A 12,195-nucleotide genomic window follows, 5' to 3' on the forward strand; every position below is an offset into this window, starting at 1 on the left:
CGCTGGAGCAGAGCTGCACCCACAGGTACACCTGGGCCTGGGCGGGGCGCCACACGACGACACTGCTCCCTGCTGGCGGCCGTGCGAGGCCTCCCATGAAGCCGGCCTTGTGTCCACGAGTGAGGGGAGACTACTCTTTTCTCTCTTATCTGCCCAGAATTGGGACGTGTCATTAGTATCTTTGAATGGAAACGGCTTGGCTACGTACGTGCTCGTCCAGAGAGAATAAGATCCTCACGGGTGGAGGGAATAACGTGAGCAAAGGCTCGGAGGTGGGTAAGGGGAACGCGGTGTGGCAGGGGGTCCGGATGGAGGGGGCCGCCAGCGCCAGGCGCCAGGGCTGGGCCTTATCCTGTGGCAACTGTGAGTCATCCTGCAGCGAGGCGTACCGGAGCTGGTGTCGCGTGCGTGGACACGTGCTGGGGGGGGGGGGGGGGGGCTAAGTTTGCGGGAAGTCTAGTCCCTCTAGGGACCCTGTGGCACGAAAGGGCCGGCCTCCATCCTGGAACAGAAAGTCCTGGTACTTCCGAGCCGGAAGGGGTGCTCACGGGAGGGGGTCGCGCGCGCACGTACACCGCCCTGTACCCCACTACCCCACTGCAAGCCCACGTGCACCACCCCCCGCGCCGCTGTTCCTCCCCCAGGGGGCGTGTCGTGGGCGGGGCTACTCTCGGCTGCAGCTCCGAACCAGCTCCAGTCCAGCCGCGGGGTGCGGCGGCTCCTGGCTTGTCCTAGCCTTCTCGGTCCTGCCCGGTGACTCACCGCCGGGTGGGGCCGGCACACAAACACCCCGCGGGCGGGGACCGGGGTGCGGCGAGGGCTTTAAGTGCTGCTCCTGCGACTCTGCGTCGTCCCCAGAGATCCCGCCACCTGAGGTCCTCACAGGATCCCAGCGAGGGAGCCCCGGTGCTCGCAGCCTCCAGGCGCAGCTAGCGGGGAGAAGTTCCCGAAGCCCCAGCCCTTGGGGCCCCTATTCCCCTGCCCTGAGCTGAGCCCCTCGAGTATCTAGGGACCAAGTATCCCCTCCTAGGAGGCGCGGGGTTCCTGGAGCTGAGGGAGCGATTTGGGAACGGGGACCGGGTGGCTCCTGAACAGAACGGGAGGCACACATACTTCATTGAACTTCGGATAAGGGAGCATCTGGATTTGCGGTTGAGACCATGGGAAAAGAATTCTTGGACAGTTCGTCTGGGTTTCCGAATTTGGAATGCCAGAACTCTGGATGTCGGGGCTGGGCTTCTGCACACTGTGCAGGGCAGGGGCGAGAGAGGGCTGGGCCCGGCTTGTGGGGAGGAATGAAGTGGACAGGAGGTAGGAACATGTGCTTTAATAAGGCAGCAGGCCAAGGGCCTGCCAAAGCCCAGGGGCTGGAGGGCAGTCACCCATGTCTCCCTTCTGTCGTTATATGAGGCCTACTTTTTTCCCAAAACCTGAGAAAGTCTCAGAGGCCTGGTTAGCAGTCTTGTCGATGGTTTCCTGGGTGGCCTTGGCCACCTGGTCCATGGCTGGGGAAGGAAAGGAGAAAGCAGGTGAGGGCCAGGCCCTGGGAACCAGAGTCCTCTAGGGTTAGCCTGGCCTGGGTCTCCATCCCCAGGAAGCAATGTGGGCAGAGGGGCTTCAGAGTGGAGGGTATGTCTGGCTGAGAGCTGAATAGGGTGGGGAGTGTTCTGGGGCTGCCCGCCCTCCTGCCCACCAGCCCCACCAGACCTTTCTGCCCTGCTTCTGTGGCTTGGTCCACCACTTGCTGGGCCGATGATCCTGCCGCAGTCACTGGAACAGAGAGATGTGGCCCTTAGCCCTTATTGAGACACTGCCGACCACAGGGGCCCCACCATTGCCACCTCTATCTGTTCTCTAGAGTAGTGTGTCCTACAGGCCCAAGGGATGGATGCCATCAAAGTAAAGTCCTCTGACTAAAAAGTCCTGTGCCAGTGAGGCATAGGGGCCCTTTCCATGCCTCTGGGGTATTCTTCTTTATTTATAACTCTAGGCTCCTCCCCTCTGGCCTGCTTCTCTCTTCATCTCCAGGATTGCAGAGAAAACATCCCAACAGAGGCTGTAGCTGGCATCTGGGTTGTGGCTGCTCCTGGGCACCGCCCGGGAAGAACCCTGTCCCTCTTTCACAATTTCTCCCCCAGAAGCCTGGCCCAGATGCCTGAATTCCCACCTCCAGTGCACAGGGGCCCCACCCTTGCAAGGCCCTTTCACCACTGCTTCTCTCCCATGCCTCTCCCCAGAAGGCACACAAACAATGATGCTGGTGCCTCTGTGGGCATGCAACTTAAGGCATTAGGAAATGAAGTCCAGAAAGGAGGTGACACTTCCAAAGTCAGGCCATCTCCCCTGGACCAGAGTTTGTGCCTGTGGTGAACAGGGCTTCCAGGGGCTCAAGTGGGTCCCACCTGCTAGGGGAGCAGACAAGTGGCTCCAGCCTCCAGAGACCTGACTCATCCTTGCAGCTGAACCAGAAAGAAGCTGCTTTTACTCAGACCCTGGGTCAGGGAGGTGTAGGGGGGTCAGGCAGGCCCGGGGTCTGTGGCTCACAGAGGCTCCTGTGGGTCCTTATATGACAGAACCAGTAGGGGCCACAGAGAAGGAGCTTTTGCACCCAATTTACAGATCGGGAAAGTGTGGCCCAGAAGAAAGGGTCTTGTAGACAGGCTTCCTGGTAGCATTTTAGTTTCAGGGGAGCAACTGTGGGCATTCCCTGGGGTACTGATGAAGGAGGGGGTTAGTTTGGGTGTTGTCTGTTCGTTGGGATATGTGCAGCACAAATTGGGAGCTGGAGTCCCAGGGGAGGCCGAGCTGGGCTGGAAAAGCCACAGCTGGTGGGCCTTAGGGCAGGGGTCTCCACACATTCCCTAATCCCAGTCCACCCTATGCCACCCCAGCTGTGTAATCTCAGGTCCCAGGAGGAAAGAGCTGGAGGTGGAGAAACAAGGCTGGGGACCTACCTTCTGAGGTGAGGGGTGAGAAGGCCCTCTGGGTGAGGACTTAGAAGGAAATGATTTTTTTCGGTAGGACGGGGGAGGTAGGGGAACTCAAAGCCGGGTGGTGGCAGGAGGAGCCCCTTCTGCCATCCCATCCGGTCTAGTGCGCCTCTGAGACCCCAGCGAACAGAGATGGATCTCTCGGTGCATGGGGTGTGAACTGCGCTCTCTCCGTGGACCTTCACCCTCCCCTAAGGACCGAGGTGGGGCTCCTCACGATCGGGGTGTGGCCGCTCCCCGCCCGCGCAGTCTCTTTATATTGGCTTCTGGCAATGCCCACATCGCCCCGAACTCCTGGTGCACCAATGTTTCCCCACCTCCCTCAAGGCATCATCCCTTGGGCTGGGCGGGGTGGGCGTCCTGCCGGATCCCTGCATCTCAAGGGAGGGCCCTCAGGACCCGGAGTGGCCCACCGACTTTCGGGATGAGTAACCCAGGACTTCTGCCTCCGTGAGTCCCTGCAAGTGCCCCGGGTCGCAGCACTGTCCTCACCTGCTTCCTGGGCCACCCCCTGCACTTGCTGCTTCAGGTCCTGCAAGCTCTTGCTGGCCATGACTGCCGGGGGTCTGCGAGGTCGTCAAGGATAGCTGCAGCGAAGTTGGATCCTGTTCACCTTGGCTGCGACCGAAGCTCCAGCTCTGGTTTTTAAGGCGCCCCAGGGCTGTCCCGCCCCGCGCGGGGCGGGGAAGAGGGGGCGCGGGGCGTTTCCCAGCAGACCTCCCCGGGGACTGACTGGGCCTTGCTCCAGCCTCCCTGGACTGAGAACACATCCTGGCCTCAGGCCGGCCGTGGTGGGAAGGCGGTGCGGGGTCTGAAGAGGGGCACGGGGCTGCAGGGGGTGGGGGTTGGATCAGGGGTCCACAGAGGGGCAGGAGTGGAAGGGGGTGCACACACCAACAGCCTCCACATCGGCCCGACCCCTTGTCCCTAACCCTGAGGATCCGGTGGGCGCTGGGTGAGCGCCAGGTCAGAATCTCAAGGCTGGAATTGACATTAATAATAGCAGCTGCCTTTTATTGAGCATTTACCTTGTGCCAGGCTCTGCCCTCAGGCTTTTCAGCCTCTTGTATAATCTTTGTAACAACTTGGTGAAATGAGTTCATGAACTCACCTGGCAGGGACTCGAATCCACGTGGGTGGGCTGTAAACCCTAGGGCCCTGACAACAGGCAACCCAGCTGTCCTCACACACTCAGCCTGGACACTGTAGAATGGCCGTCTGTCCTGCCGCCACTGGGACCAGGCAGGCTCAGGACAGAGAGGGTCGAGTAACTCCCTCTCACAGAGAGCCAGTCACTGGCAAGCGCTCCTGGGGGAGGAAATAGCCCAAAGTGGAGGGGGAACAACGGAAGGAGCTGCAGGTGCGCCCAGCCCAGGGCGCAATCTAAGGTCACCAAAGCCCAACGAGTTAGGCAGGAGGCGAGGCTCAGAGAGGGCAGGGACGTACCCCGGTCCACACAGCGAAGAAGCGGATGGCCAAGCCTCAGACCGCTCAGTTAGCCTTTCCCTGGATGGAGCGCACGCAGGACAGACGTGGTGGCCACGCGGGGGCGCTGGGAGAGGGGTTAGAGACCTGGGCGTCAGCAGGGGAGCCAGAGATCCCGAGGACAGCAAAATGACCCAAGAGCCGTGACCCCCTGGAGCTCAAGTGTGCACGTAGGGCCTCCACTCCACCCTGCATTCTCCCACCCTGGAGCCCGCCTGCGCAGCCTGGAGGCCTCCACCGCATACCCTTTCTGCTGTGGGTGCTGCATCTTAACCCTCCCTTTAATGCCTGCCCTCTGATTCTTCCTCTCCGGGCCTGTCTCTGCGTCTCTGTGGAAGCTTCTGCTATTCTGGAGCTCTGGGGAGGCCTCCCCTATCCAGGTCCACTCCGCTAGGGCATGCCCTGCCTCTAACAGTTGGTGGCGGGGAGAGGGTGGGGGGAGGCGGCAAGGAGAGGCCCGGGATAAACCTGGGAGCAGCAGCTGCGGTGTGGGAAGTCTGGAGGCACGCGTGCACACACAATGAGAAGGATTAATGGAGATAAGGGCAACCCTGGTCAAGTAGAAGGGGCAGGCACTGAGATCAGAAGGGGGGAGGGGACACCACGCCCTGAAGAATCCAGCCCTGCCACTCCCCCGCTCTTCCTGGCCTCTGGCAGGGCCAAGCCCAGAGCCCAAAGGCACTGCAGGAGCCAGACTGCTGCCTGGGGGACTCCCCGGAGACCAGCCTAGCCCCTGCCCTCCTGAATTCCCACCAGTAGCACCAGTCTCTTTGGCCAGAAGGGTCTTTTCACTGCAGCAGTGAAAATAGCAGTGACTATTAAAGTTATTCAATGCCGGTGCTGGTCCCAGTGGGCAAGAACAAGACAGGGAGGCACAGTCTGGCCCAAGCAGGTGACAATAGAGACAGCTGGTGGTTCTAAAGCAGCAGGCACTGCAGTCATACCTCTAGGGTTCAAATACCCCTTAGGGCAAGCCCATCTCTCTGAGCCTCAGTGTCCCCATCCTTGATGGGGAGGGGGAAGACTATAACAGAATCTCCTCAAATGCTATTGTGATCATTTAAATGGACTGAAGGATGTCCAACACTCAGCCCAGCACCCCACAGTTCACCTGGGGCTTCTCAGGTGAGGAGAGGGGTAGGGAGAGATCAGTTGTTCCTCTAGCGAAGTCACGTGCAGCTGCAAGAGCAGAAAGCGCATAACATGGGTTTAAAGGCTAAGAGCACTGCAGGTGCCGTGGGGCAGGGAACAGGCTTCCTGGACAGGGTGAACCTAGATGTTTGGCATATGACCCCAGGAACAAGCCCTGAATATGTGTCTAGGGTGGAAGTCAAGCAGCAGGGACCCTCCCAGGTTCCTTCAGCTGAGGCAGAGGACACTGGGAGCCTGGTGATGCACTGTCCCCAGGGGCTGGGTCTAGGTGTCCCCTTCCCCCTTATACCTTATCGGGCTGGCTTCTCTCTTTCCCTTACAGTCCAAAGAGCTCTCAGGCACACCCAGGCCCCAGACAGACTCCTCCTGGGCATGCACAGGACTGCTTGTGTGCCTGCATCTGGGTCTGGAAGCAGGGAAACCCCTGACTGCCCTGAACCTCCTCCAGACCCTTCACTCCTCCCATGGTAGGTTTGGGGGTCTGGGGGACCCGCAGCCTCCTGCTCCTCTCAGCCTCCACAGCAGTGGGTGCCCATGGCCAGCAGACTGGGATACACTCCTGCTCGGCTGGGCTCAGCTGGGTTCCCAGCCCCCAGGGCTGCCTGGGACCCCTGCTCCCCACACCTGAGGCAGTATGGGAAAGTGCTGTGGTCTCGGGAGTGTTTGCATCAGGATGTGGACTGAAGCTCTGGCTCTGGCATCCAGGGCTGGAGGCATGGGGCAAGTCACTTAGATGCTCTGAGCCCAAACCATCTGGGCATCAAAGGGGATGCAATCCCCCCACTGCCTATGAGCGAGCCCCCCAGGGCATGATGCCAATAGCCCTTCGTGTAGGACACCTACCAGCCGGATCCCCAGGTGGTTTTGAAACAACTGCCATAAGCACCTGAGCCCACCCGGTCAGGGTGGCCGGAGCAGAGCATGGGACTTAACTGGGTGGCTCTGGAGCCAGGCCACCTTGCCTTCTGCCCGGTCTCCGCACCTCCTAGGCTCTGTGCCCTTGAGCAAGGTATTTAACCTCTCTGTTCCTCAGTTCATTCTCAGGAACACTGGGGTCACACCCCGGGTTTGTTCTGAGGATTAAATTAGGTAAAGAGCTCGAGGCTGGGAGGAGCTCACTTTTACTACTTTCGAGGCGGAGGCTCACTCTCCTGCATCTCAGCTGTCCTTTTTTCTAATGATACTTGACAGGACTTCGTGCCGAAGGACAGGAAAGCCCAGCTCCAAGCAGTGGGAGCTTGAGGCTGGGTGGGGCCAGGCAGGAGGAGCCGTGGGGTCACAACCTTCTGTGCTGAGGAGGACTCAGACAGGTCTTGCTATGGGTTTGCACTTTACATCTTTGAAAGTTACCATCTGTTCCAGGAGGGGTGTTAGGTTGTCTGGGGGAGCCAAAAGCAGGGCAGCTTCCTCTATTATAAAAGGCAACTGGTGCAGGGGCCCTGAAGGCAGTGCCTGTGTCAGAAGGTTCCCGAAATGCCCAGGGCATGCCTGGAGGGTACCTGGCTCCAGACCTGCTTCCCAGACCCACCAGCAGGCTGGCCTGGCTCCTGTTCCTCGGGGCAGGGTGGGGGGGAGGGTGTTGGGGGGGCGGTTGAGGGGGGGTGGGGGGTAGGAGATTTCTTCATGAATGAGGCAGCACAGTAAGGAAGCATGGGCATGTTATGGTCAGGAATGAGGACTTGAGTTTTATTTGGAATCATTAAAAACAAAAATTCACAGCAGCATCTGTGGGGTCAGAAGGACCAGGGGGCAAAGCGACTGATTAAGGGAGGTGAGGGAGGTGAAGGCAGTGTAGGAGGACAGGCCCTGTGGGTGGTCAGGTGTGGGAACATGGGCAACCCAGGTCATGCTCCAGGGCTGGGCAGTCCTCATGCCCGGTGGGGTCCAAGGCAGAGGGCTCTTCCTCCTCCATGGCTGACTTGCATCCCTCTAGTCTCCTCCACTCTTGGCCTGGGAGAGAGAGTGACCTTCACACACAGCTCCAGGCTCCCACCCTCAGTGGCCACCCTGAGTGGGGTGGGGCTGGGAGTCATCTCTGCCCCTCCGCCCTGAGGAGCCTTTCATGAAGGGACCTCACATTCAGGCTGAGGGGGCTGCAGAAGGTCACAAGGCTTCCCTGAGGGTTCGGGGGACCCTGGGAGGGAAGCAGGATTGCCCGGGTACCCTCTGGTCTCTGGGAGCCCAGCACCTACCTCCTCAGCCACTTCCTCTTCCGCTTTGGCTGCCTTGTCCTCCTGCGAGGGAGCTGGTTGCTCCAGGTCCTCCTGTGAGGGAGAAAAGGGGATGTGGGACAGGGTGGAGGGTGCAGAGGCCCCAGCTTCTCTGCACCCACGGCTCATCCACCTGGCCTCAAAGAGGAGCAGAGGCCCTTATCACCTTGCTGTATGTGGTGTGTCATCACCAGACTAACCAGAGGAGCGACAGAGCCTCACGTGAGGACCCACAGCAGGGGCTCTGATGATGCCGAGGTCTTATGGGGGCACCATGTATCTTGGAGCCCAGCTTCACACACCCCTGAACTAATGTGGAGTCTCTGGGCAGTCTGTGGTTGGGCCTTCTTATGGAGGAGGACTGGTGGGGTGGGGTGGAGTGAGGTGGGGGTGGGCCATGGCCCTGACCCCACCCTCAGTGTCCCTGCATCATATGATCACACATTCTTGTCCTACTGAGCCCCCAAATAGCCCTAGGAAGAGGGGTGTTTTTACTGTTCATACTGAGGCCAGGGAGGCCACGTATCCAGCTAAAAGCCTCACAGTTCAAAGCAATGGGGCTGGTAGAGATCAGGTTCGGCTTGCTCCAGGCCCATCCCTATCCCTAGTAGCAGCTTTCTCTCTCCCTGCCTCCTGGATGGGCTCCGGGCTCAAGCTGGTCCAGTTGGGGCCAGCAGGCATTATACAATCCTCCCCACTTCCTGTCTCCTACCACCTTACCCCCGCTCAGACACTTGCCTAAGGTGACCTGCCCGGGAGGTGGTCGAGTGACAGCTGTGGGCAGGGCCAGACTGGGTGATCAGCCTGGATCCTGGTCTTAGCACCAACCTCTGGAGGATTCTGCCATCTCCATGCTACTTCTGGGACATCCTTGGTGGATTGGGGCTTAAATGGGCACTGAACTCTGTCAGTCACAGTAGGGGCAGCTTTCCAGGCAAAGGGTAGGTGGCCACAGGCCAAGCCCTGCCACCCAAGGCAGATGCATGAGGCCAGTGGAATGAAAGGGCTGTCAGACAGGCAGTGCTGCATCCTTCTATGGTTCACTGGAGGAAGAGTTGTGACTGGTTTCTGGGTGTCACCAGGAAATGTCTCCCTTGGGGCAGCTACCCCCACTCCAGGCCCTGGGGTGGCTCCATGGGCTTACCAGCCCTCCTTCAAGGCCAGAGAGGAGTGCCCAGGCTCCCTCTCAGAGGCTCAGTGGCAGCCTGACCCCCCCCCCCCAGTGCCTCCTTTGCTCTCCCGAGCACCTATGGGTCCTGCCCGGAGGCACAGATGATGATGGTATAGTCTCCTGCCTCTGTTGGGTGCTCACCATGACCCAGGTGTAACAGTTTCGTGGGGGCCATTTCCCTGCACGATCACACAATGTCATAATGAAACGGGGACGGTCACCCCCTCCCTTGTTACAGGTGAGGTAATGGAGGTGCCAAGGGGTTAAGTAGCTTCCCAAGGTCATATAGCTGGCAAGGGGCAGAGCTGGGAATGAGCAGACCGGTTGCCAGCTCCAAAGACGTGGAGAACCTGTGCTGGCCCCCAAAGTGGACGCCTAGGCGCTGCCTCCTGGCAGGGGGGCCCCCTCCCCTTCCTCCCATCTGCTCCCTGAAGCAGGGGTCCTCATTGCTGGGTGCCTCAGAGCGGCCCATGCCTGGCCCCCATATAAACCGGGCTCCCACCACGGCCTCACACTCATGCAGAATCTCTCCCAGCACAGGCCCTGCAGCCAGGCTGCCCTGGGAACCCCAGGCTTGCGGGACTAGCCCCTGGGACCTTGAGCACATAACGTAACCTCTCTGGGCCTCATTTCCACACCCGGTCTCCGCAGATTCTGTGCCGATTGAATGAGTTAATACGTGTAAAATGCTTCAAGCAGAGCCTGCTCTGTGGTGGGTGCGGGAATAGCTCGCCTAGCGGGCCTCCACCTCCTGGGGGCGCCCAACTGTGCCTGCGCCCTCTGCACCTGGCAGCCCACGGGGGCACACGCCCTCGCCCGTGCACAAAAGTGGAAGGCGGGGTCAGGACCCTCGCTGCTTTGTCACGAGGGGGCGCTGCTTCCCTGCTCCTCCCACCAGGCCCTGGAGGGAGGCTGGACAGCAGGCCGGTGGGCGGTGACTTTGGCAGCTCCAGCCTGGTGTCTTCTGCCCCGGAGGCCACCTGTCACTGCGTGAGGCCCACAGCACCCTGCTTTCACTAGTGAAATGTGGTACCTCCCAAATGCGGAGCCTCAAGAGGACGTGGTTTTGAGCCTCACTTTCCAGGTGGGCCCCAAACTGCCCCCCTCACAAGAGGAATTATGAGGGTTCTAGGTGTTAATGGGTGTGAGAAACACCAAGCACAGACCATGGGCCCCCTCAATCTCTGCTTCCCTATATGTCATGAGGCAATACTGCTTTCTCCTCAGCTAGCCTCTCTGGGGCCCAGGAGAAAGGATGAGACTGGCCCGAGAGCCAGGGTCAGGACTGGATCTCACCTTTCGAATCACTCCGGAGGTGATGGCGATGTTCTCCGCCTCCTCCACCGTCTTGATGGCCACTGTGTTGACGCTGGTGACCACGGCCTCACTCACAGCATTGGCCTGCTCCTTGGTCTTCTCAGCCACTGCAAGAGGACTCTGGCTGGCCGTGGTCCTGACCCCTCCTTGTCCGGGCCTGGCCTGCCCAAGTCAGGCTGAGCAACCCCTTTCTCAGGGCGCTCAAAACTCTGCCTCTACTGGAGGCCCTGGACTGCGCCTTTCTCTGACTCCGGGGGAGCCCTGATGCAGGAGGGGCACCCTGGGTCTATCTAACCTCATGTACATGTACAGCTTAGGCTTCTAGTTGGAGGGTAGGAGGACCCTGGGCTTGAGCCTTCAGTACCAGGTTGCAGTCCCTGGAGGTCCCAACCCCCATATCCCCTGGTCCTGGGCCCCTTACCTGAGGTCACACTCTGCACAACATTCTCCTTGGTCTTGGCTCCTGGGGAGGAAATGGAGGCGTCAGCCTACTCCTCCTGGTGTTGGGAGCAGGGTGGTCAGGGCAAACACACAGAACAGCTGAACAAGCTGTGGGGTTAGTAGGGGGGTGAGGTGGTGTCTGGGGGCCGGCAGTCCCTTCAAAGGCTGCTTCCTGCTGTGTCTGGAGGAAGGGGATGGATGGGAAGTGGATAGGACAGGACAGGGGGATGAGAGAGACCAGGCCTGAGGTAGGGTCCAGGCCCACCTGGGTGTGGTCTGGGCCTCGGAAGCAGCAGCAGGACGGAGCTGAGTCACCAGCTTCCGAGGGGCTGAAGGGGGTGGGGTTGCACAGGACACTGGGGCTCAGGCTCCTCTCCCCTGCTTACCCTTCCCTCTGAATAGGGTGGGGACCTGGGGCTCTGCTTCTGAGCACCTTCCTGCTCTAGGCTCAAGCTGGCTTCTTATCTGAGCACAAGGGCCTGGAGGGGATGCTGGCGTGGGGGACACTGGTCTGCATCTGTGCACTCGTGTGTGTGTGTGTGTGTGTGTGTGTGTGTGTGCAAACAAGCGTGTCTGAAGGCCGAGTGCCCCTCTTGCTGTTCTGCTTCAGAGACCCTGGAGCCCTGAGGAGGTCAGAGCAGACACTGTGGGGTGTGGGGGATGGTATGCAGGGGGATGGGGTGCTCCAGGGCGTGGAGACCCTGACCCAATGGCCAGGGCCTCATCCCCACCCAAAATGCCCCCCTGGGGCTGGGGGAGAAGGTTGGCCTAGGGTAACCGGGCACCCCCGCCTCTGGCCTCCCGGCCGCTGCACCCTGCCACGCCCTGCTTCACCCAGACTCACCCACATACATGACCCCCTCCTTGGTCTTCTCAGCTGCTTCCGTCACCCCTTGCTTGGTCTTCTCCACAGCGCCCACCACACCCTCTTTGGCGATGGAGAAGCCCTTCTTGAAGACGTCCATGGTGGTGGGCAGTACCAGGAGCCTGACTCTTCCAGTGAGCTATGGCTAGAGCTGGCAAGAACGCTGCTGCAGCCGCTGTCCCCGCTGCTGCCGCTGCCTCTTATTGACGCCCATGAAATATTGATGATGCGGCGGCGGCTGGCTGGTGGGAGCTCAGCCAGCAGGCCAGGGAGGGCGGGGGAGGAGGCCTGCCCTCACCTTCTCCGGGGGTTGGGCAGTGGGGTCCGGCTCCCCTGGCCCCTGCTGCCCAGCCCTTCCCTCCTGCCCCCTGCCCTCCAGGGAGTGGCGCAGGGGGCTGGACACATCCTAATCCATCACTGTCCCTCATTCATTCGCTGCCCTGCCCACCCACAGCCTGGCTGAGTGCTCTCAGGCCTGGGGCTGTTGCGTCTGTATACATCTGGGACAGAGGTGGTCAGGCAGGGGAGGCACCTTTGCTACCAGCTTCTCAGGTAGGGCAGGGG

General features: G+C 60.3%; 2 protein-coding genes across 2 annotated transcripts; both read right to left on the bottom strand.

Annotated features, from left to right (window-relative positions):
• Nucleotides 1-1,312: 1,312 nt before the first annotated feature.
• Nucleotides 1,313-3,631, bottom strand: ADIRF (adipogenesis regulatory factor). Its single transcript, XM_060642274.3, has 3 exons — nucleotides 3,483-3,631; nucleotides 1,708-1,770; nucleotides 1,313-1,505 (listed from the first exon to the last, which is right to left on the bottom strand). Exons 1-3 carry the CDS (start codon nucleotides 3,541-3,543, stop codon nucleotides 1,402-1,404), a joined length of 228 nt encoding a protein of 75 aa, XP_060498257.2. The 5' UTR covers nucleotides 3,544-3,631; the 3' UTR covers nucleotides 1,313-1,401.
• A 3,651-nt stretch (nucleotides 3,632-7,282) lies between these two features.
• On the bottom strand, nucleotides 7,283-12,079 carry SNCG (synuclein gamma). Its single transcript, XM_060642289.3, has 5 exons — nucleotides 11,611-12,079; nucleotides 10,747-10,788; nucleotides 10,305-10,432; nucleotides 7,820-7,891; nucleotides 7,283-7,577 (listed from the first exon to the last, which is right to left on the bottom strand). The coding sequence occupies exons 1-5, from the start codon at nucleotides 11,729-11,731 to the stop codon at nucleotides 7,557-7,559; spliced, it is 384 nt and encodes a 127-aa protein (XP_060498272.1). The 5' UTR covers nucleotides 11,732-12,079; the 3' UTR covers nucleotides 7,283-7,556.
• Between the last annotated feature and the right edge of the window lie 116 nt (nucleotides 12,080-12,195).

This window comes from Panthera onca, chromosome D2 (genome assembly GCF_046562875.1).
Source record: "Panthera onca isolate mPanOnc1 chromosome D2, mPanOnc1 haplotype 2, whole genome shotgun sequence".
Classification (NCBI taxonomy): Eukaryota; Metazoa; Chordata; class Mammalia; order Carnivora; family Felidae; genus Panthera; species Panthera onca.